The sequence below is a fragment of the Delphinapterus leucas genome, chromosome 2 (genome assembly GCF_059928025.1).
Source record: "Delphinapterus leucas isolate spDelLeu-1000000601 "Yukka" chromosome 2, BTC_Dleu_Yukka2, whole genome shotgun sequence".
NCBI classification, from domain to species: domain Eukaryota; kingdom Metazoa; phylum Chordata; class Mammalia; order Artiodactyla; family Monodontidae; genus Delphinapterus; species Delphinapterus leucas.
In genome coordinates this window covers 81,490,246-81,511,232 of record NC_143130.1, presented here as the reverse complement: position 1 = coordinate 81,511,232, position 20,987 = coordinate 81,490,246, and the positions used below count along the sequence as shown (strand labels likewise).

The window sequence follows — 20,987 nt, the reverse complement described above, 5'->3', positions numbered from 1 at the left end:
GTTTTGGGTCATTGTGTTTTCACTGTCATTTGTTTCTAGGTATTTTTTGATTTCCTCTTTGATTTCTTCAGTGGTCTCTTGGTTATTTAGTAGTGTATTGTTTAGCCCCCAATGTGTTTGTATTTTTTACATTTTTTTTCCTGTAATTGATATCTAGTCTTACAGCGTTGTGGTTGGAAAAGAAACTTGATCCAATTTCAAATTTCTCAAATTTACCAAGGCTTGATTTGTGACCCAAGATATGATCTATCATGGAGAATGTTCCATGAGCACTTGAGAAGAAAGTGTATTCTGTTGTTTTTGGATGGAATGTCCTACAAATATCGATTAAGTCCATCTTGTTTAATGTATCATTTAAAGCTTGTGTTCCCTTACTTATTTTCAATTTGGATCATCTGTACATTGGTGAAAGTGGGGTGTTAAAGTCCCATACTATGATTATGTTACTGTCAATTTCCCCTTTTATGGTTGTTAGCATTTGCCTTATGTATTGAGGTGCTCCTTTGTTGGGTGCATAAATATTTACAATTGTTGTATCTTCTTCTTGAATTGATCCCTTGATCATTATGTAGTGTTCTTCTTTGTCTCTTGTAATAGTCTTTATTTTAAAGTCTATTTCAAAGTCTATTTTGTCTGATATGAGAATTGCTACTCCAGCCTTCTTTTGATTTCCATTTGCGTGGAATATCTTTTTCCATCTCCTCACTTTCAGTCTCACTTTTCAGTCCCTAAGTCTGAAGTGGGTCTCTTGTAGACAGCATATATATGGGTCTTGTTTTTGTATCCATTCAGCCAGTCTATGTTTTTTGGTTGGAGCATTTAATCCATTTACATTTAAGGTAATTATTGATATGTATGTTGTTATTACTGTTTTCTTAATTGTTTTGGGTTTGTTTTTGTAGGTCTTTTCCTTCTCTTGTGTTTATTGCCTAGAGCAGTTCCTTTAGCATTTGCTGTAAAGCTAATTTGGTGGTGCTGAATTCTCTTAGCTTTTGCTTGTCTGTAAAGGTTTTAATTTCTCTGTTGAATCTAAATGAGACCCTTGCTGGGTAGAGTAATCTTGGTTGTAGGTTTTTCCCTTTCATCACTTTAAATATGTCCTGCCAGTCCCTTCTGGCTTGCAGAGTTTCTGCTGAAAGATCAGCTGTTAACCTTATGGGGATTCCCTTGTATGTTATTTGCTGCTTTTCCCTTGCTGCTTTTAATGATTTTTCTTTGTATTTAATTTTTGATAGTTTGATTAATATGTGTCTTGGCATGTTTCTCCTTGGATTTATCCTGTATGGGACTCTCTTTGCTTCGTGTACTTGATTGACTATTTCCTTTTCCATAGTTGGGAAGTTTTCAACTACAATCTCTTCAAATATTTTCTCAGTCCCTTTCTTTTTCTCTTCTTCTTCTGGGACCCCATACTTCAAATGTTGGTGCATTTAATGTTGTCCCAGAGGTCTCTGAGACTGTCTTCAATTCTTTTCATTCTTTTTTCTTTATTCTACTCTGCTGCCGTTATTTCCACTATTTTATCTTCCAGGTCACTTATCCATTATTCTGCCTCAGTTATTCTGCTATTGATTCCTTCTAGAGAATTCCTAATTTCATTTATTGTGTTGCTCATCATTGTTTGTTTGCTCTTTAGTTCTTCTAGGTCCCTGTTAAACGTTTCTTGTGTTTTCTCCATTCTATTTCCAAGATTTTGGATCATCTTTACTATTATTACTCTGAATTCTTTTTCAGGTAAACTGCCTACGTCCTCTTCATTTGTTTGGTCTGGTGGGTTTTTACCTTGCTCCTTCATCTGCTGTGTATTTCTCTGTCTTCTCATTTCGCTTAACTTACTGTGTTTGGGGTCTCCTTTTCGCAGGATTCAGGTTTATAGTTCCCATTGTTTTTCATGTCTGCCCCCAGTGGGTAAGTTTGGTTCAGTGTGTTGTGCAGGCTTCCTGGTGGAGGGACTAGTGCCTGTGTTCTGGTGAATGAGGCTGGATCTTGTCTTTCTGGTGGTTAGGACTGCATCCGGTGGTGTGTTTTGGGGTGTCTGTGAACTTACTATGACTTTAGGCAGCCTCCCTGCTAATGTGTGGGGTTGTGTTCCTGTCTTGCTCGTTGTTTGGCATGGGGTGTCCAGCACTGGAGCTTGCTCATTGTTGAGTGGAGCTGGGTCTCAGCGTTGAGATGGAGATCTCTGGGAGAGCTCTCGTTGATTGATATTACGTGGGGCCAGGAGGTCTCTGGTGGTCCAATGTCCTGAAGTTGGCTCTCCCACCTCAGTGGCTCAGGCCTGACACCCGGCCGGAGCAACAAGATCCTGTCAGTCGCACAGCTCATCACAACTCCACAGCTGAGGGCAAGGGATTTCTCTCAGCTCCAGGTTGCAGTACTCCAGGGAAGTGTTCAGATTGGCTTGCCTCCCATAGACATCCAGAGCAGTCTGTACAAAGCCACAGAGCATCTCATGTCTCACTCTCTGATCCTCCTTGCTCTATCGATTTTGGAGCTGTTGCCCCCATTTTAATCATGAGGCTTTAGAGCTCTGTAGCCGATGCTATTAGAGCTCAGCCTGTCATCCCATGGATCCCTTCAACATTTCTGTGCACACCTGCTCCCCAAGCACGTGCTCTCTCAACAGCAGCAACTGCATCTTCTTCAACCATCAGTTTTAATATATAAAATATAAATAACTAACAATGTAACATGTAATTGTTGAATGTTTAGGCTTTTCATATATAGAAGCAATAGATATAAGCAGAGATCACAGATGTAGAAACAGAAAAACTGTCCCCAAAGAAAGGAGATACTTAAGAAACACCTTTAAAAACTGTAAGGTATATCCTTAGAAAAATTTGGGAAAGTCTTGCATCCATAAAGCTAAAATAGGGCACTATAAAAAGAGGCAAGGAGTGGGTTGCAACTAAAAATAACTGCTGAATTCAAATATAAGCAATTTTAGGTAAATTTGCAGAAATATCCCAAAATGTAGAGCAAAAAGCTAAGCTGAAGGAAAATATGAGAGAAAATAAAAAGAGGATTTTCTGAACAGATTCAGTGAAAGAATTAAGCCCTAATGTCCTAAAACAGAGGTTACAGCTTATGGACCAAAGCCAGCTAGGCACTTGCTTGCTTTTTTTTTTTTTTTAACAGCCCATAAGATAATAATTTTTTTTACATTTTAAAATGGTTACCTTTTAAATGGCTATATAAGTATCTACACAGTAGCCTCAATTTTTGTCTCCTGCCTGTGTGACACCTAAAATATTTACTATCTGGCCCTTTATGAAAAAGTTTACTGACTCCTGTCCTAAGACATTTAATGTATGTTATCTATTGATTTATCTCATATATCTAGGATGGTACTCAGTAAGACCATCCTCGGAACATGTGAGGAAACTATCACTCAAATCATTTTCTGTGTTCTGTGGTTCACATGAGGAATTCTGACTGAGAAAGATAAGAATCAGTCTAGGTAACCCTGCACCCAACTAGCTGGAATTGCCAAACAATAATACAAACAGAGGGAAGGAAATTATTAAAGAAATTATTCACACAAAAATTTTCAGAGCTGAAGGGAAATAGTAGTCTTTAAATTGAAAGCATTTAAATTGAAATGCTTAATTGAAATGAAGGCCCAATACAATGACACTGTACACACAAGGTACAATACTGTGAAATTTTAAAACACCAGGGTAAAGATAAATCATCACATTTTTCACAGCAAGAGAAGGATCACCTCCAAAGGAACAAGAAGCAGCCTTTTCAATACCAATACCATACTCAAAGTTGATAAAGCACTGTCTTCAAGTTTCTGAGGAAAAATGAGTTTCAACCTACACTCCTATGAGGGGCCAAACTACTGGCCAAACATAAGTTGGCAATCTACTACTCATCTATCATAGCTGGAAGCCAGTTTGGGACAGGGATGTGTGAGCTATTCAGCAGGATGGGAATAAGGACCAGCATGACAAACAGAAACAGTTAAAGAGGGGTTCCTTCTGGGAAGCAGGAATAGGAGGGGAGAGGTTGGGGCACCAGAGTCCATTGCTTTTCATTATAAGCCCCTTTATACTATCTCATTTTAAAGCTATGTGTGAATTCATTGATGAGATGATTGTTTTTTAATTTATTAAAAATAGGAGTAAAGCTATGGTCATAAAAATAGAGTTTACAGGGTCATATTTATAGGAAAGGTGTAAGAAGAAACAAAAATAAAAATATTGAGATAGGTTTTTTGAAAAATGTCTAAGTCTATAAATGCATAAAAGAATAGAGGAAAAAAACACTTTCCAGAGGAGTAACCAAATTCTCAAAGAAGGACAAAGGTATTGACAAATATCAATTTATTCTCTGGTATTCTTAAAGAACCTGAAGTAATGCTCCTGGAAATTATGCTGGTGGTTGCAGGAAAAAAAACCAACGCAGTCATACTTTTTAAAAAGCTTTATAAAGATATAATATATATACCATGTACCTGACCCACTGAAAATGCACCATTCAATGGTTTTTAGTATATTCACAGAGTATGCAACCACCCTCGCAATTCTGGAACATTTTCATCACCTCAAAAAGAAGCCCCATGCCCTTGAGCAGTCACTCCTGATTTCCCAACTTCCTCAGCCTCAGACAACCTCTAATATATTTTCTGTCTCTACAGATTTGCCTATTACAGACATTTAACATGAGGTGAATCTTACAATATGTGGTCTTTTGTAACTGGTTTCTTTTACTTTGCATAATGTGTCCGAGGTTCACCCATGTTGTAGCATGTATCAATACTTCATTCCTTTCTATAACTGAATAATATCCCACTGTATGTATATACCCCAGTTTGTTTATCCATTCATTTGTTGATGGACCTATGGGTTGTTTCTACTTTTTTTTTTTTTTTTTTTGCGGTACATAGGCCTCTCACTGTTGTGGCCTCTCCCGTCACGGAGCACAGGCTCCGGACGCGCAGGCTCAGCGGCCATGGCTCACGGGCCCAGCCGCTCCGCGGCATGTGGAATCTTCCCGGACCCGGGCACGAACCCGTGTCTCCTGCATTGGCAGGCGTACTCTCAACCACTGCACCACCAGGGAAGCCCTGTTTCTACTTTTTGACTATAATTAATAATGATGCTATGAGTATTCATGTACAGGTTTTTGTGCAGACATATGTGGTAAGTAGATTTTAAAATAAAAACTGTGTAAAAAGTAAAATGAACTAGATAAGTATTTTTACAAGCTTTAAGCGTTAAATAAATAGAAACTATCTTTGCATTTTTATCTACATATTTTATGTTTTTCTAATTTGTTTCTCTATACAGTTATTGCTAATCAACAAATATAAAAATGAATTATAGATACACAGCCATGGGGAAAAAAACCAAACAGTAAAAAAAAAAAAGATATTCAGTATAGTGAATTATAAATCTCTCACCCTTTCCCCACCCTCAGAGAAAATACTGTGAACAGTTTCTTGGACCTTCTAGCAGTATTTTTTGCAAATACCAGCATGTGAGAAAGTTGTTCTGTTTTTACACAAAAGGTGCATCATATATACAGTGTTTTGCACCTTTGTTCCTTCATTTAATATATTTTGAAACTTAACATCCTATCAATACATATACCTCTGTCTCTTTTTAAACAGCTGATGAGGATTTCATTATATGGCTACACCATACCTTACTTAGTGCTTTATTAATGGGGCACCCCAGCCTTCTTCCTAGCTAACAGAATTCTGATTTTATTCAAATAATGGATGATAATGTGTGTCAGGGATACAGGCAGCTACTCCCTACCCCGACCCCCCCCCCAGGAGCTGAATTCTGATTTCTCTAAGCCTCCCGGTAATTCCACTCTCTTTACTAATGATGGGGTTAGAAATACACATACAACATAATTCTGGTCCAAGAGACATGAATCAAAGTCTCCTAGGGAAACTTTCGGAAAAGGGTTCTTCACTTTTTAAAAGAGACATGTGAGGAAACATTCTCCCTTTTCTACCTCTGGACATCACCATGGGAGGCTATGTCATTAGGAACTGCTGGAAGCTTCTTGTGACCAAGGACAGAAAGGCAAGAGAATCCCAGAGAGGTTAGGATTACTTGAAGCTGAAAGCATCCTAAATGATACACTTCAGAAGGGCCTTCCCTAAATACCCTACATTGAGAGAATCCCCTCAAGTCTCTAATATCCCCTGATACTCACTCCATAGCACCCAGTGTTTTCCCTTGACAAGTCTCAGCACATTGGTAATTCTTTTGAGAAACTAGTTTATAGGGGTCCACAGCAGACAGTAAGCTTCGCTGAGGGTAGGGACTGTGGCCTCACATTAATAAGCATTAGCAAAGTGACTGGGAAAAAATATCACACCAATTTTTTGTGTGTGTGTGGAGGTGGAGGAGTATAAATACATGGATAAAAATACATAGGAAAAAATACCAGACTATCACACAATCAGTGGTGGCATTATGGAGATTAAATTATGGCTGATTTTTATTTCTCTTTCTAAAAATATCTGTGGTGTACAAGTTATGTTGCTTCTGTAACATAATACTAATATATTCATGAACATATACACATTTTGTAAATATAATATGATGAGTATGAATACTAAAGATATAAACTGAGCACCATGGGTGTACAGGGAATGAAGTGGGGCTGTCTTTTTTCAGATGCTCATACACTATGCTGATGCACTGATTATACAATGTGTACATTGCTCCTAATGTGTCAAACATTTTTCCTCCTGATAACTTGCCTCCCTTGGTCTCATATGAGCAACTATAAGTGTAGATTTTACTATAATTTTCTATTGAGCATTAACTTCAATTTGGAGTCTCCTCTATTTGTTAATCTACCAGTAACAGTTCTCCACAAAAGACTTTCTTTGAACTTCACGTTTTCTCAAAGATATAAAGGCTCCCTTCAACTTCTGGTCACAATTTCCATTTGGCTGAATGCCCAATAATCAACATTTTACTGTACTCTGTTATCTCAATAGACATTTTTATGTGAATACATTCAATGGAAAACATTTTGTGCTATGTATAATGATATAAATGACAAGAAGAAAATAGAGGACTGCACATAATTATGTCCTTTGTACAGCAAGTATTAAATCGCCATGTGTTTTCTATATCTAGCTGTGATGAATTAGCATTGATCCACAAAAATTTATCTAGTTACCCTTGGAATAAATTTGCAAATTTCTGATTAAAATAAATGCACGGCCTATGATCCCAGAATAGAGGAATACTGGCTAGAACATTTGGAAACAGTGAAATTATAGTAAAAGAAACAATGAGTAAAAGGCAGTAAAGTACTGAGCCAGGTTTATCATCTACAAATGGCCTTTTTTCTTATTTTTGTAGTAACATCTCTAACTCAAGAGTAGTACTGACTTTCAAGTATCCATTCTAATAAAAAATCAAGATGGTAAAAAATAATGGGAAGATTTTTAATTAGTTTTTAATTAAAATTTTTAAAAATTTAATTACAATTTTAATTCCTCTAATGGATAACCATATTATCTACTTCTACCCACACTTTGATATTCCTTTCATCCCCAATATTGTTCATTTGAGTTTTCTTTCTCCATTTTTTCCTCCTTTTTTAAATTAATTAATTACTGTATTTACTTTTGGGTGTGTCGGGTCTCCGCCGCTGCGCGTGGGCCTCCCCCCTCCCCAGCTGCAGCGAGCAGGGGCCACTCCTTCGTTGCAGTGTGCAAGCTCCTCACTGTGGCGGCCTCTCCCGCTGCGGAGCACGGGCTCTAGGCACGCAGGCTTCAGCAGTTGTGGCACGGGGGCTCAGTAGCTGTGGCTTATGGACTCTAGAGCGCAGTCTCAGTAGTTGTGGCACACGGGCTTAGTTGCTCCACGGCATGTGGGATCTTCCCGGACCAGGGCTCGAACCCATGTCCCCTATATTGACTGCAGGATTCTTAACCACTGCGCCACCAGGGAAGCCCTGAGTTTTCTTTCTCTCTTATTAGGGCTTGCTATGGTATAGCAATTTTATTAATTTTTTCAAAGAACCACCTTTAGTTTCATTTACTTTCTCTACTTTTTATCCATTTTCTATTTTATTGACTTCCATTCTTATTTCCTTCCCTCTACTTTTTTTTTGTTGTTGTTGTTCTACGCGGGCCTCTCACTGCTGTGGCCTCTCCCGTTGCAGAGTGCAGGCTCCGAATGCGCAGGCTCAGCGGCCATGGCTCACGGGCCCAGCCGCCCCGCGGGATGTGGGATCCTCCCGGACCGGGGCACGAACCCGCGTCCCCTGCATCGGCAGGTGGACTCTCAACCACTGCGCCACCAGGGAAGCCCTCCCTCTACTTTTTATTTTTTGGTTAAGGCAGAAACTTAGATCATCGATTTTAAATCCTTTTTCTTTTGTATATAAGCATATAAAGATGTAAATTTCCAAGCACTGAATTAGCTCATCCTATATTCTGATATGTTATGCTTTAATTATCAGTTAAAATGATTTCTAAATTTCCTATGATTTTCTTTTTGATCGTGGTTTATTTAAAATACGTTTAATTTCCAAATATTTATGGATTTTTGAGATATATTGACATATCCAGATATACATGTATAATATATATCCCAGATATACATTCCAGAATTCTATTTAAAGGTTGTTGTAATCAGAGAATATACTCTATAGAATCTCAAGCCTTTTAAACACATTCAGACTTGTTTTATGGCCCAATATATGGTCATCTTGGTGAATGTTCCGTGGGCATATAAAAAGAACGTATATTCTTCAGGTACAGGCATACTTTGTTTTATTGTGTTTCACAGATATTGCGTTTTTTACAAATTGAAGGTTTGTGGAAAACCTGTGTCAAGTGAGTTTACTGGTGCCATTTTTCCAACAGCACTTGCTCACTTCGTGTCGCTGTCACTAACAATTCTCGCAATATTTCAAAATTTCTCATTATTATTATGATACCATTGTCATGGTATCTGTGATCAGTGATCTCTGATGTTACTATTGCAAAATGATTATGACTCCCTGAAGGCTCAGATGATGGTTAGCATTTTTTAGCAATAAAAAATTATTTTTAAATTAAGATATGTATAGTTTTTTTAGACATAATGCTATTACACACTTAACAGACTACAGTATAGTGTAGACATAACTTTTATATGCACTGGGAAACCAAAAAAATTGTGTGACTCACTTTATTGTGGTGGTCTGGAACTGACTCCACAATATCTCTGAGGTATGCTGTATCAGATGTAGTGTTTTATACATGCCAAACAGGTTAAGTTGATTGATAGTGTTCTTCAAATCTTTTATGTACTTACTGGATTTTTGTTTTTTGGTCTAGTTGTTTTATCAATTATTGAGAGAGGTGTGACAAAATCTTTATTCTGGATTTATTTCTCTAGTTAGTTCTGTCAATTTTTTCTTCAAAATTTTGAAGTTCTTCTATCAGGTGTATTCATAGGACTATATGTCTTCTTGATGAATAAATGCTTTTATGATCATGAAATCTCCCTGGTAATACTCTTCATCCTGAAGTCTACTTCATTTAATAATAATACAGCCATATCAGGGTATTGTTTTGCTTGGCTTAGTGCTGGTATACCTTTTCCTGTACTTTTACTTTTAACCTGTCTGTGTCTCTATACTCAAAATGTGTCTCCTGTAAACAGCATATAGTTGAATATTACTTTTTTGTAATTATTGAGATGGTTTGCTTTATGGCTTGTTATCATCTATTTCTTTTCTATTTTTTTATTCCTCTTTTCTTCCCTTTCATCTTTTAAAAAAAATTAATCAAGTGTTTCTTGGTATGCCATTTTATTTCCTTTAATGGACCTCCACCTATTTCATTTTAATTTCTTAGTGACAGCTCTAAGGATTACAATACGCATCCTTAAATGTCACAATTATAAGAGAGTTGAGCCACTTTAATCACTTTCGGATCTCTTTCAAGAGAACCTGCATAGCTGATTGGCAGCCACAGCTAACCATGTACCTTTGAATCTACCCATTGGGTTTTCTTTGCTTTCTCTCAAAGACTGGGCACTCTTGCCCAACACAGGACTTCTCTAACAGACAACCTTTGCTGGGAAACTCTCCATCAGTCTGGGCGAGACTTTCTCAGAACTGTGCTGCAGTGTGAGACTCTTCCTACCCAGTCCTTTCGCCCCTCTCCTTGAGCAGGTGTTAAGCCTGCATCATGAGGAGAAGGCTCTTCCCATCTGTGTGTCTTCCCTGTCTGACCTTCACAGGTGCTTCCCCAATAAACCTCCTGTATATCTAATTCCATCTTGATGTCTGTTTCTTAGAGAGCCCAAACCAACACAGATGGTATGAGTAGTGGGGTGTTAGGACCAGCCCACACTCACTTGGCTGGCAAGGATCTCCCTATCCTTAGTATGTAGGACATATATAGTCACTGGCAGAAGATGGTGGTCCAATTCCTTGCCTGGCAAGGATCTCCCCATCCTTAGCAGAATGTGGGACATATATAGTCACTGGCAGAAGATGGTGGTCCAATTCCTAAAGACTTCTCCAGGGGTGTCCTAGGCAAATGTCCTGGTGGAGGGAGACACCCTTGCCAGTTTGATGTATAACGCACTTGAAAGGTAAGGGAAGAACAATACCTACAAGGACAATGAAGTTGTCTAGTTTTTACTACTGATGACTTACAGAGAGACAATGAGAAAATAAGGGCAGTTAACAAAAGCAAAAGGTTAAATCTGAGAGACAGAGGGTCTCTTTGGTAATGTATAAAGAGGCCTGCACCTCCTGAAGTGGAAAAGAGGACAAAACTGAGGAGCAGTGTCAGAGTTGACAGGCTTGCAGAGCTCAGAGACATTTAAATGCTCAGTCACTGTGGGTCTATTATGTTAATGTCAGGGCCCTAGCTGGGAAAACCTGGGATCCTGATGTGCAGGACAGGAGGATCTCGATGGACGCTCCTGAGGATTTTGGTTCCGCAGGTCCCTGAACCCTCAGAGCTTGCAGAGTAGGGTATCTCATCCCTCTGTAATAAGAGCTGGCACTTCCCACATGCAGGATGACATTGCAGAAGCTGGTCCCCACACTCTCTCCTCAGGAGTTGCCCCCACTTCTCCCCTGGTTATCAAGATAATAATCAGTGTTAAATCCCAGCTGGGCCTGATACAGAATGAAAGCGATTACATTTGGAAGAAGCTTCAAGAATTAAACAGCATGTCCTGGCACGAGCCAGAGGAATATCTCTGGGACTACGATTGATCAAAGGGGCAGAAACATAAGACTGCGTAAGCAGGAATTCATTGACATGGAGGCACCTTCTCAGGACAAGGGATTGAACATCCTGTCAAGGACCCCATGAGATGAGGCAAAGATGCTGCTAGAGTGGCTCCTAGAAGTTGCCCTGGCATATGGTAGGGGAAGGAATAAAAAGGCCAAGGGAAGTTGGAATGCTAGAATTAAAAGAAAAAAAAAATATATATATATAAAATATGAGGCCAAAATACCTACCAGATGCTTGTATTCCATGCGAGGGGAGGGAACCACAGTCATCAGGTGTGTGCTGGTAAGAGGGGCAGCAGCTTCACCCAGAAGTGCAGTAGTGGCTCTCGTCTGCATGCCAGGACTGATGGTGGGAGAGGTGGTCAAAGAGCTGGGCTCCTTAATAGCCATGCATGGGGACGAGCCTCCCCTTCTCCAGTAAGAGGCCGGACAGTGACATTTCACTGCTAGAACCAAGGGGGCTACAATTATTGTAATGACCAGCCACGTAAGAGGGGCACTGAAGCTGACTTGACCTGTAGGGTATAGAGCATGGCGCCCCTAAGGGGCAAAATAGGCAGGTGATCAACAAAAGTGCTGCTTAACATCTACAATTATAAGAAGGAAGAATGGAGAAGCAGTGGCTAAGGACAATTGTCCCGATTAAAAAAGAAAAGTCACAATCCCTCATCCAGTTCCCCAACCTGAGCCAATTTTCAGATCCACAGTACATTGACTGAAGAAGTAACCTAGTCCATAGGAGGAAGGACTCTGCATCACTGTAGGAAATGTATATTGTAATGATTCCTCTCTTCCTCCCCCAAAAGGACTATGGACACTTATTTGGGTGAGTGTACATTGCGGAGAAAGAATAATCAGACATATTGAGGACTGCTGGAAACAGAAACCCAAAGCGTCATTAGGTCTTCCATATTAAAGCAAGGACTTACAGAGAACAGAAAACAAATGGAGTCCTGTCTAACGTTCAGCTTATACCGAGTTCACTAGTTCTGTGGATCCACCCAGTAGTCATTTCCCTAGTTTTCAAGTGTACAATAGGGATTGATATAATGGAAGTTGGATCTCCTCACTACCACCACCACATTGAATCCGTGGCTTGTGGGATAGGAGTTATCATAGTGAGAAGGCCAAGTGGAAGCCTTTGAAACTGTCCTCCCTCTGGTGAAGATAGTAAATCTAAAACAATACTGACTAGATATGACAACAAAAGCACAAGGAACAAAAGAAAAGAGAAACTGAACATCATCAAAACTTAAAACTTTTGTGCTTCAAAGGATACCATCAATAAATTCAAAAGACAACCCACAGAATGAGAGAAAATTTTTGCAAATCATGTATCTGACAAGGAACTTGTATCTAGAAATATAAAGAACTATGACAACTCAATAACAAAAAGACAAATAACCCAATTATAAAATGGGCAAAGGATCTGACTAGACATTTCTCTAAAGAAAATATACAACTGGAAAATAAGCTCATGAAAAGATGCACAACATCATTAGCCATCAGGGAAATGCAGATCAAAACCACAATAAGATACCATTTCACACCCACTAGGAGGGCTGTGATAAAAAGTCAGATAATAACAAGTGTTGTCAAGGATGTGGAGAAGTGAGAACTCTCATATTCTGTTGGTGGGAATGTCAAACGGTAAAGCCACTTTGGAAAACATTTTGGCAGTTTCTCATTCGATGCAGCAATCCCACTCCTAGGTGTATATACTCCCCAAATGAAAATATATGTCCACACAAAAACTTGTATCCAAATGTTCATAGCACCCATTATTCATAATAGTTAAAAAGTGGAAACAACTCAGATGTCCAACTGATGCATGAATATAGCGTGGTTAACCATATAATGGAATATTATTTGGCAATAAAAAGAAATTAAGTACTGATACATGCTATAACATGGTTGAACCTTGAAAACATTACACTTAGTGAAAGAAGCCAGATACAAAGGACCACATATTATATGATATCATTTATACGAAATGTCCAAAATAGGCAAATCTCTTTAAGAGGCTGAAAGTAGATTGGAGGTTGCCTGGGAAGAGGGGCAGATCCTGGGGGGAAATGAGGAGTGACAGATGGTGGGTCTGGGGTTTATTTTTGGGGTGACGAAAATGTTCTAAAATTGATTTTGGTGATGGTTGAACAACTCTGTGAATATACTAAAAATCACTGAATTGTACACTTTGAGTGGGTGAATTGTATGTTATGTTAATTATATCTTAATAAAGCTGTTTAAAAAACAACAAAAATACTGCAGCATAGTGGGAATGTCATAGATTTGTACCACCGTTAAAGACCTAAAGGATATAAGAGTGGTTCCTATAATATGCTCATTTAATTCTCCAGTCTGGTCCCTACAGAAACCAGATAATAGCCTCAGTCACCTGCTGGTTCCTGGATACAAGGAGTCCAAGTGCCCTGGCAGCAGGTATAGACTGTGGTTCAATGTAACCCTTGATATGTCCCTCAGAAAGAGTGTGCTCCCTCTGGGGACTTGGACCTCTAACTCAGCAGAGCCCACAGTTCTAGGGACAGGAAGCACACAGTCCTCCAGTGGGTCTTTGGAAATGATGGTAAGTGGGGCCCCTCCTACTTCTATTCCTTTGTTCCCGGACCGTGTATTCTTTCCATTGTGAACACAGCCTCATATCAGGTCTTTGGTTTAAATGATTAAACTGGCACCCCATCTTTACGGAGTATTGCCTCCATACTGGTGCTTCAGTTGTGCCTTCAGTAGGCCATTCCAGTGCTCTATGAGGCTGCCTGCTTCTGGATGGCGTGGTAAACGCCGTGACCAACGGATCCCATGGTCATGGGCCCATTCCTGCACCTCCTTCTCTGTGAACTGGGTCCCCTGGAAGGATGAAATGTTGCATGGATTCCATCCCTATGAACACAAATTCTGTAAGCCCCCAGATAATTGTGCTGGCTGAGGTTCTGCAGACAGGAAAGGCAAACCCACATCCACAGGCAATTTGAGGAAAAATTACTGGCCCTTTCAGAATGGAAGGCGCCCAATTTAATAAACTTACCGCAGAATGGCTATGATCATGAGGGCGAATGGTCTGCAGTCTTAATTTTCTTATAAAGTCTTTGGTCTGGTTTTGGTATCAGAGTAATGCTGGCCTCATGAATACATTGGGAAATGTTCCTTCCTCTTCTAGTTTCAGTAAGACATTGCATAGAATTGGAATTATTTATTCATTAAATGCATGGTAGAATTCAACCAGTGGAACTACCTGGGCTCAAAGCCTTCTTCGTTGGATGGTTTTTAACTTCAAATGCAATCTCTTTAAGAGATAAACTTTTCAGGTAATTTATTTCCCATTAAAGTTTTGATGGGATATGTCTTTAAAGGAATTGGTCCATTTCATCTAAGTTATTGAATTTATGGGCACAGAATTGTTCATAATATCCCTTATTTTCCATTTAATGTTTGTTGGTTCTGTAATGATGCTACTTTCTAGTTTCTTCAGGTGGAACCTTAGATTAATGGTTCAAGATCTTTCTTCTTTTCTAATATAATTTAATGCTATATATTTTTCTCTAAGCATTGCTTTAGCTGCATCCTACAAATTTTGATTTTTTTTTTTTTTTTTACTGAAGTACAGTTGATTTACAATGCTGTGTTAGTTTCTGGTGTACAGCAAAGTGATTCAGATATATATATATATATATACATTTTTTCTTTTTCATATTCTTTTACATTATGGTTTATTACAGGATACTAAATATAGTTCTCTGTGCTATGTAGTAGGACCTTGTTCTTTATCTGTTTTATATATAGTAGTTTGTATCTGCTAATCCCAAACTCCTAATTTACCCCTTCTCCACCCTCTTTCCCCTTTGGTAACCATAAGTTTGTTTTCTGTGTCTTTGAATCTGTTTCTATTTCGTAAATAAGTTTGTTTGTGTCATATTTTAGATTCCACATATAAATGATACCATATGGTATTTGTCTTTCTCTTTCTGACTTACTTCACTTAGTACAATAATCTCTAGGTCCATCCATGTTGCTGCAAATGGCATTATTTCATTCTCTTTTATGGCTGAGTAGTATTCCATTGTGTATATATATGTATATAACATCTTCTTTATCCATTTGATGCTGTATTTTTATTTCATTCTATTAAAATATCTTCTAATTCCCCTTGACAATTCTTATTTGACTCATGGATTACTTAGAAGTGTGTTGTTTAACTTCCAAATATTTGGGGATTTTTCAGATATTTTTGTGTTACTAATTTGTACTTTAATTCCATTATAATCAGAGACCACACTTTGCATGATTTAAATTCTTTTAATATTGTTGACGTTTGGGTTTTGGCCCAGCATACTCAGTAAATATTCCATGTGCAATTTTAAAGACCATGTGTTCTGCTGCTGTTGGGTGGAAAGTCTATAAATGTCAATTAAATAAAACTGATTTGATCGTGTTGTTCAGGACTTCTTTATCTTTACTGAATTTTTTGTCTACTTATCCTACCAATTACTGAGAGAAGAGTATTTAGTTTTCCAAGTATAATTCTCGTATTTTTCCTCAGCTTAGAATACATTTATCACACTGTCATTCCTGAAGGATATTTTTGTTAGATATAGAATTTGGAGTTGACTATTCTTTTTTCTTTGCTACCTTAATTACACTGTTTCATCACAGTTTCTGATGAGAAATCCATAGTTATATGAATCATTGTTCCCATATACATGTCATTGTCAGTTTGAGGGCCCTCCTGGGAACCTGAAATAAGTGCTGACTGGAGTTTGCTCTTATGGGATAGTGAGGCGGGGTGAGGAGGAAGGCAAGAATGTGACTGGAGGGTGTATAAGAAGAAATGTATCCACTTGTTGGTAGGCCTTCATCATCTCTTGCCTGGATCAGTGTATTTAACAAAAGACTGGGGACCTCCCTGGTGGCGCAGTGGTTAAGAATCCGCCTGCCAATGCAGGGGACATGGGTTCGATCCCTGGTCCGGGAAGGTCCTACATGCTGTGGAGCAATTAAGCCCATGCACCACAACTACTGAGCCTGCATGCCATAACTACTGAAGCCCACGTGCCTAGAGCCCGTGCTTCACAACAAGAGAAGCCACCACAATGAGAAGCCTGTGCACTGCAACAAAGAGTAGCCCCCGCTCATCGCAACCAGAGAAAGCCTGTGTGCAGCAACAAACACCCAACACAGCCAAAAATAAATAAATAAATAAACAAATGACTGGAGAGACACAAATATTGCATCATCTTTAAAATCAAAATCTGCAAGATTCGAATAAGACTGTTCTCTAAATCAGAATTAAATTAGAATAAGATAATTCCAGGTTTACAATTATCCTTTACCTCTTCATTACCTTACATATGTTTTTCATAATAAGATAAATGGTTCCAGGGCCATGTCAAAATGGGGATACCTAGATTTAAGTCTTTTAAATTTTTACAAATTCTTATAAGATACATTTAAGAATACTGTAAGTGAGAACTTATCATTTTAACCTACTGAGAAAAATCTTTGTTGTTATAATGAAATAAAATGCATACTTACTCTGAATAATATTTCTTCATTCCATTTTGGATTCAAAGTCTAGAAGACAATAAACATATTATAACTAACTTTTTAGTATTTTGTCATATAAAAATAAAACAAAGTATATTTTTGAAAATTTTGAATACTGCTAAGTCTAACCTTTTTAATGGTTTTCGTTTGCACACTTGTAAAAACTCCATTCACTGGGTCATATAACGTCACTCTCACATAAGGATCACTGTTAAAATTTTTAAAAAAAAGTTAATTGTTGCTTATTCCCAAACTCAGGTTACTCGAACTATAAAAATCACAGAATTTTCCTTGTTAACAATTTCTACAATTACTTCCTACACTTAAAAGTAAGGGTTCCTTAGGCAGGGGTAAGTAATTATAGCAATCTTTGCATTTTGTTAAAAAGCTGAAATACCGTGTTAGTGAAATAGACAAAGAATTAGAAAGAAAACCTTTTAATCACAATTTAATGATTTCCAACCTCTTAAGATTTTTGAAATTTTGTTTTATCTTTATTATATGTCTTCCTCTTTTGGGTTAAGAAGGTTGATTCAATGATTCTCAAGAATAGCTTTGCAAGACCTCAGGTTGTTCCAAGTTATCTCATGGGTATAAACTCTTTTTACAAAATAAAGGCAAAGTGCTTCAGTTCAAAATAATTATATGACATGTAACCCCTTGTACAAAGAGACATGGAGAAGGAAAGCCTTGTGATATTTAGGTTTGCAAAGCAAAAGACTTTAGACATTTTACTTGTCCATGGTCAAATTTCTCCCATTTCTCTTGGGGATCCCAAGTACCCACCATTCTCCACCACAAACTCCCTCCTCCCATTTCCTTATACAACCTTACCTTTTACTTTAATTGACAAAAATCAAAGTCATTGTAATACTCCCAACATCCTGGTATTTATCAGAGCCCATCTTAGCCCTAATCTCAGTGATGCAGGTATTTTACCCAATCGCCCTTGTCCAGTTTCCTCCCACTTCCTCTGGAACCTTACGTCATCTATTTTGACTTCTCCCTTTTGTATCTCCAGCTTTTCTTTGACCTAGGTTTTTCCAGACATAGAAATGTTATTAAGCTCCCCCAACTCCTTGACTCTCCTTCCTGCCTCCAGCAAAGCAAACTAGATTTCTTTTCTTTCTGTCTCAAACTTTCCAAGAGAATAATCTGTAATAATAATAACAATTAACATTTATATAGCAATTACTCTGTGCCAGGCGCTGTTCTAAACAGTTTATATATATTAAATTTTGGAATCCTCATAACGACCTATAAGGTAGGTATGATTATTATCTCTATTTTACACAGAGAGGTAAGTCAACTCATCCCAGATCACACAGCTAGGAAGCGGAAAAGCCAAGAACTGAAACTCAAGCACCTGGCTCCAGAGGCCCTGCGCTTAACCGTGATGGCATACGACCTCCCTTTCTTCATTTCCTCAACTCCCAGTGCTCTTCACAGTCCTATAATCTGGTTTCCACCTCTTTCCTTCAGATCCATTCCTTGAAAAGTCACCAATCTTGCTAAAACAATAGACACTTTCTAGGCACTTATTTTACTGGTCCTCTGTAGGTTTGATAATACTAACCATTTCCTCTTTGAAACTCATCTCGTTTAGCTTTCATGACAAAAGTCCCTTCTGGTTCTCCCTTTTCTTCTCTCTACATATTTCCTTCACAGTCTCATCCATGGTTTTAACAACTAACTATATCCTCTCAAATATAAATATAAAACATAAATATAAATATATATTCCTGATCTCGCCACCCAGCTAGACATTTCCACCTGGAAAGTCCACAGACAATGTCTGTTCAAGAGTCTTGCCTATTTTTAATTGGCCATTTTACCATATTATTATTGAGTTGTAAGAGGTCTTTATACACTGTGAATTAAAGGCCTTTGTCAGATATATGTTTTGAAAACATTTTCTCCCAATCTGTGGCTTGCCTCTTCCCTTCCTTAACTGTGTCTTTCAAACAACAAAAGTTTTTAATTCTGATGAAGTCTGTTTCAACATTTTTCTTTCTAAATTTTAGGTTCATATCTTTTGAGTCCCATTCAAGAAATCTCTGTGTAATTCAGTAGAGCAAATATTTTCTCCTATGTCTTCTTCTAGAAGTTTATTAATTTTAGGTCTTATTAATTTTCTGTATTATGTGTGATAAGGAAAGAGCTTCATTTTGTTCCATATAGATAACCAGTTGTTCTAGTATCATGTACTTAAAAGACTATCCTTTCTGCTGAATTACCTTAATGCTTAAAACAACTGACCATGTACATGTATATGTGTATGTGTGTGGGGGTGTGTGTATACTTCTACACTCTTTATTCTAGTCCACTGAACAATATATCTGTTCTCATGCCAATGCTACTTTGTCTTGTTACCTATAGCTGTATAGAAAGTCTTGAAATTATGTAGCATAAGTTTTCCACCTATGTTCTTCTTTTTCAAAATTGTTTTGGCTATTCTATGTCTTTTGACTTTCCGTAACAATACTGGAATCAGCTTATCCATTTCTCCAAAAAAAAAACATGGCTGGGATTTTGATTGGGATTGAGCCAAATCTATTCAATTTGGAGAGAAATACAACTCTAACAATAATGAATCTTCCAATCCATGAATATGAAAATATTTATCCATTGATTTAGATCTTCAGTTTCACTCAGGAATGTTTTATAGTTTTCAGTGTACAGTGCTTGCAAATCTTTTGTTAAATTTATTTCTAAGTTTTAAATTTTTATATTATTGTAAACAGAGATTTTAAAAATTCATTTTCCAATTGTTAATTGATTGATAGGATATAACAATATGACTAATTTTGGTACACTGGCTTTGTATCTTGTGGCCTTATATTTTAGTTCTAGCAGCTTCTTTGAGATTCCTTAGGGTTTTCTATGTACATGATCAGACAGTCTACAAGTAAAAAGTTTCTTCCTTTTCAGTCTGCATTATTTTTATTTCTTTTCCTAGTCATATTACTTGGCTAGGACACCCAGTACAGTGTTGAACTGAATGTGAGAGCAGACAACGCTTCTTATTCCTGAGTTTAAGTTTAAGCATTCAGACTGTCATCACTGGGCATGATATTAGCTATTGTCTTTCTCACGGAAAACCTTAATCATGTCTACAACTCCCATCTATCGCTAGTTTGCTAAGACTTTGTATCATGATTGGGCACTGAATTTTGTCAGATGCTTTTCTTGTTTTTATTGAAATGATCATGTTTTTGTTTTATTCTATTAATATGGTATATTACATTGATTAATTTTCATATGTTAAACTAATTCTGCATTTTATTATTAGTTTGTTGAGAGTTTTTATCATAAAAGGGTGTTGAACGTTGACAAATGTACTTTCTACACCTATTGAAATGATCATGCATTTTTTTCCTTCTGTGCTATATTAATGTGATGATTTACAGTGGTTGACTTTTTTCAAATGTTGAACAAACCTTATATTCATAGGCAAAATCCCACCTGATCATATATTGCTATATATGGTTCAATATAGGGCTACTGAAGTTTTCTATTTCTTCTGTGATCAATTTTGGTAATTTCTACCTTTCAAAGATTTTGTCTACTTCATTTAAGTTGTGCATGATTCTTTATTGGCATGAAGTTGCGCACAGTGTTCCCTTTCTGTCTTTTTCATTTCCATAGGGTCTATAGCAATGCCTCTGCTTTTGTTCCATTATGGTAATTCGTGCCTTCTCTCTGTTTTGCTCTTGATTGGTCTAGCTTGAAGTTTAAAATTTTTATTGATCCCTTCAAGGAATGAGCTTTTCATTTCAATGATTTTTTCCTATCATTGTCCATTTTCTATTTCACTAATTTCTGCCCTTATCATTATTTTCTTCCTTCTACTTACTTTGGAATTAATTTGCCCTTCTTTTTCTGATTTCTTAATCTCAGAACTCAAGCCATTCATTTAGATCTTACTCCTTTACTAAGTTTAGATCTTACTCCTTTTCTAAGTTAAACATTTTAAAACTATAAATTTTCCTCTAATACTTTAGCTGCATCTCACAAATTTTGATGTTGCTATATTTTAATTTCATTCAGTTCAAAATGTTTTCTAATTTATCTTCTGATTCCTTCTTTGACTTATAAACAAAACAAAGTGTATTGTTTTATTTCCAAATATTTGGGATGTTATTGGTTTCTAACTTAATTCCACTGTTATCAGAGAACATCTCCAT

General features: G+C 37.4%; 1 protein-coding gene across 1 annotated transcript in view; it reads right to left on the bottom strand.

The window, feature by feature from the left end:
• The window catches only part of NEDD4 (NEDD4 E3 ubiquitin protein ligase), a 160,530-nt gene that overhangs the window by 121,903 nt on the left and 17,640 nt on the right, over window positions 1-20,987 (bottom strand). Inside the window, exons 3-4 of the mRNA XM_022579560.3 lie at window positions 16,930-17,008; window positions 16,789-16,827 (exon numbers count right to left, since the gene is read on the bottom strand). Coding sequence (XP_022435268.2) covers window positions 16,789-16,827; window positions 16,930-17,008 — 118 coding nt within the window. The remainder of the gene's footprint in view (window positions 1-16,788; window positions 16,828-16,929; window positions 17,009-20,987) is intronic.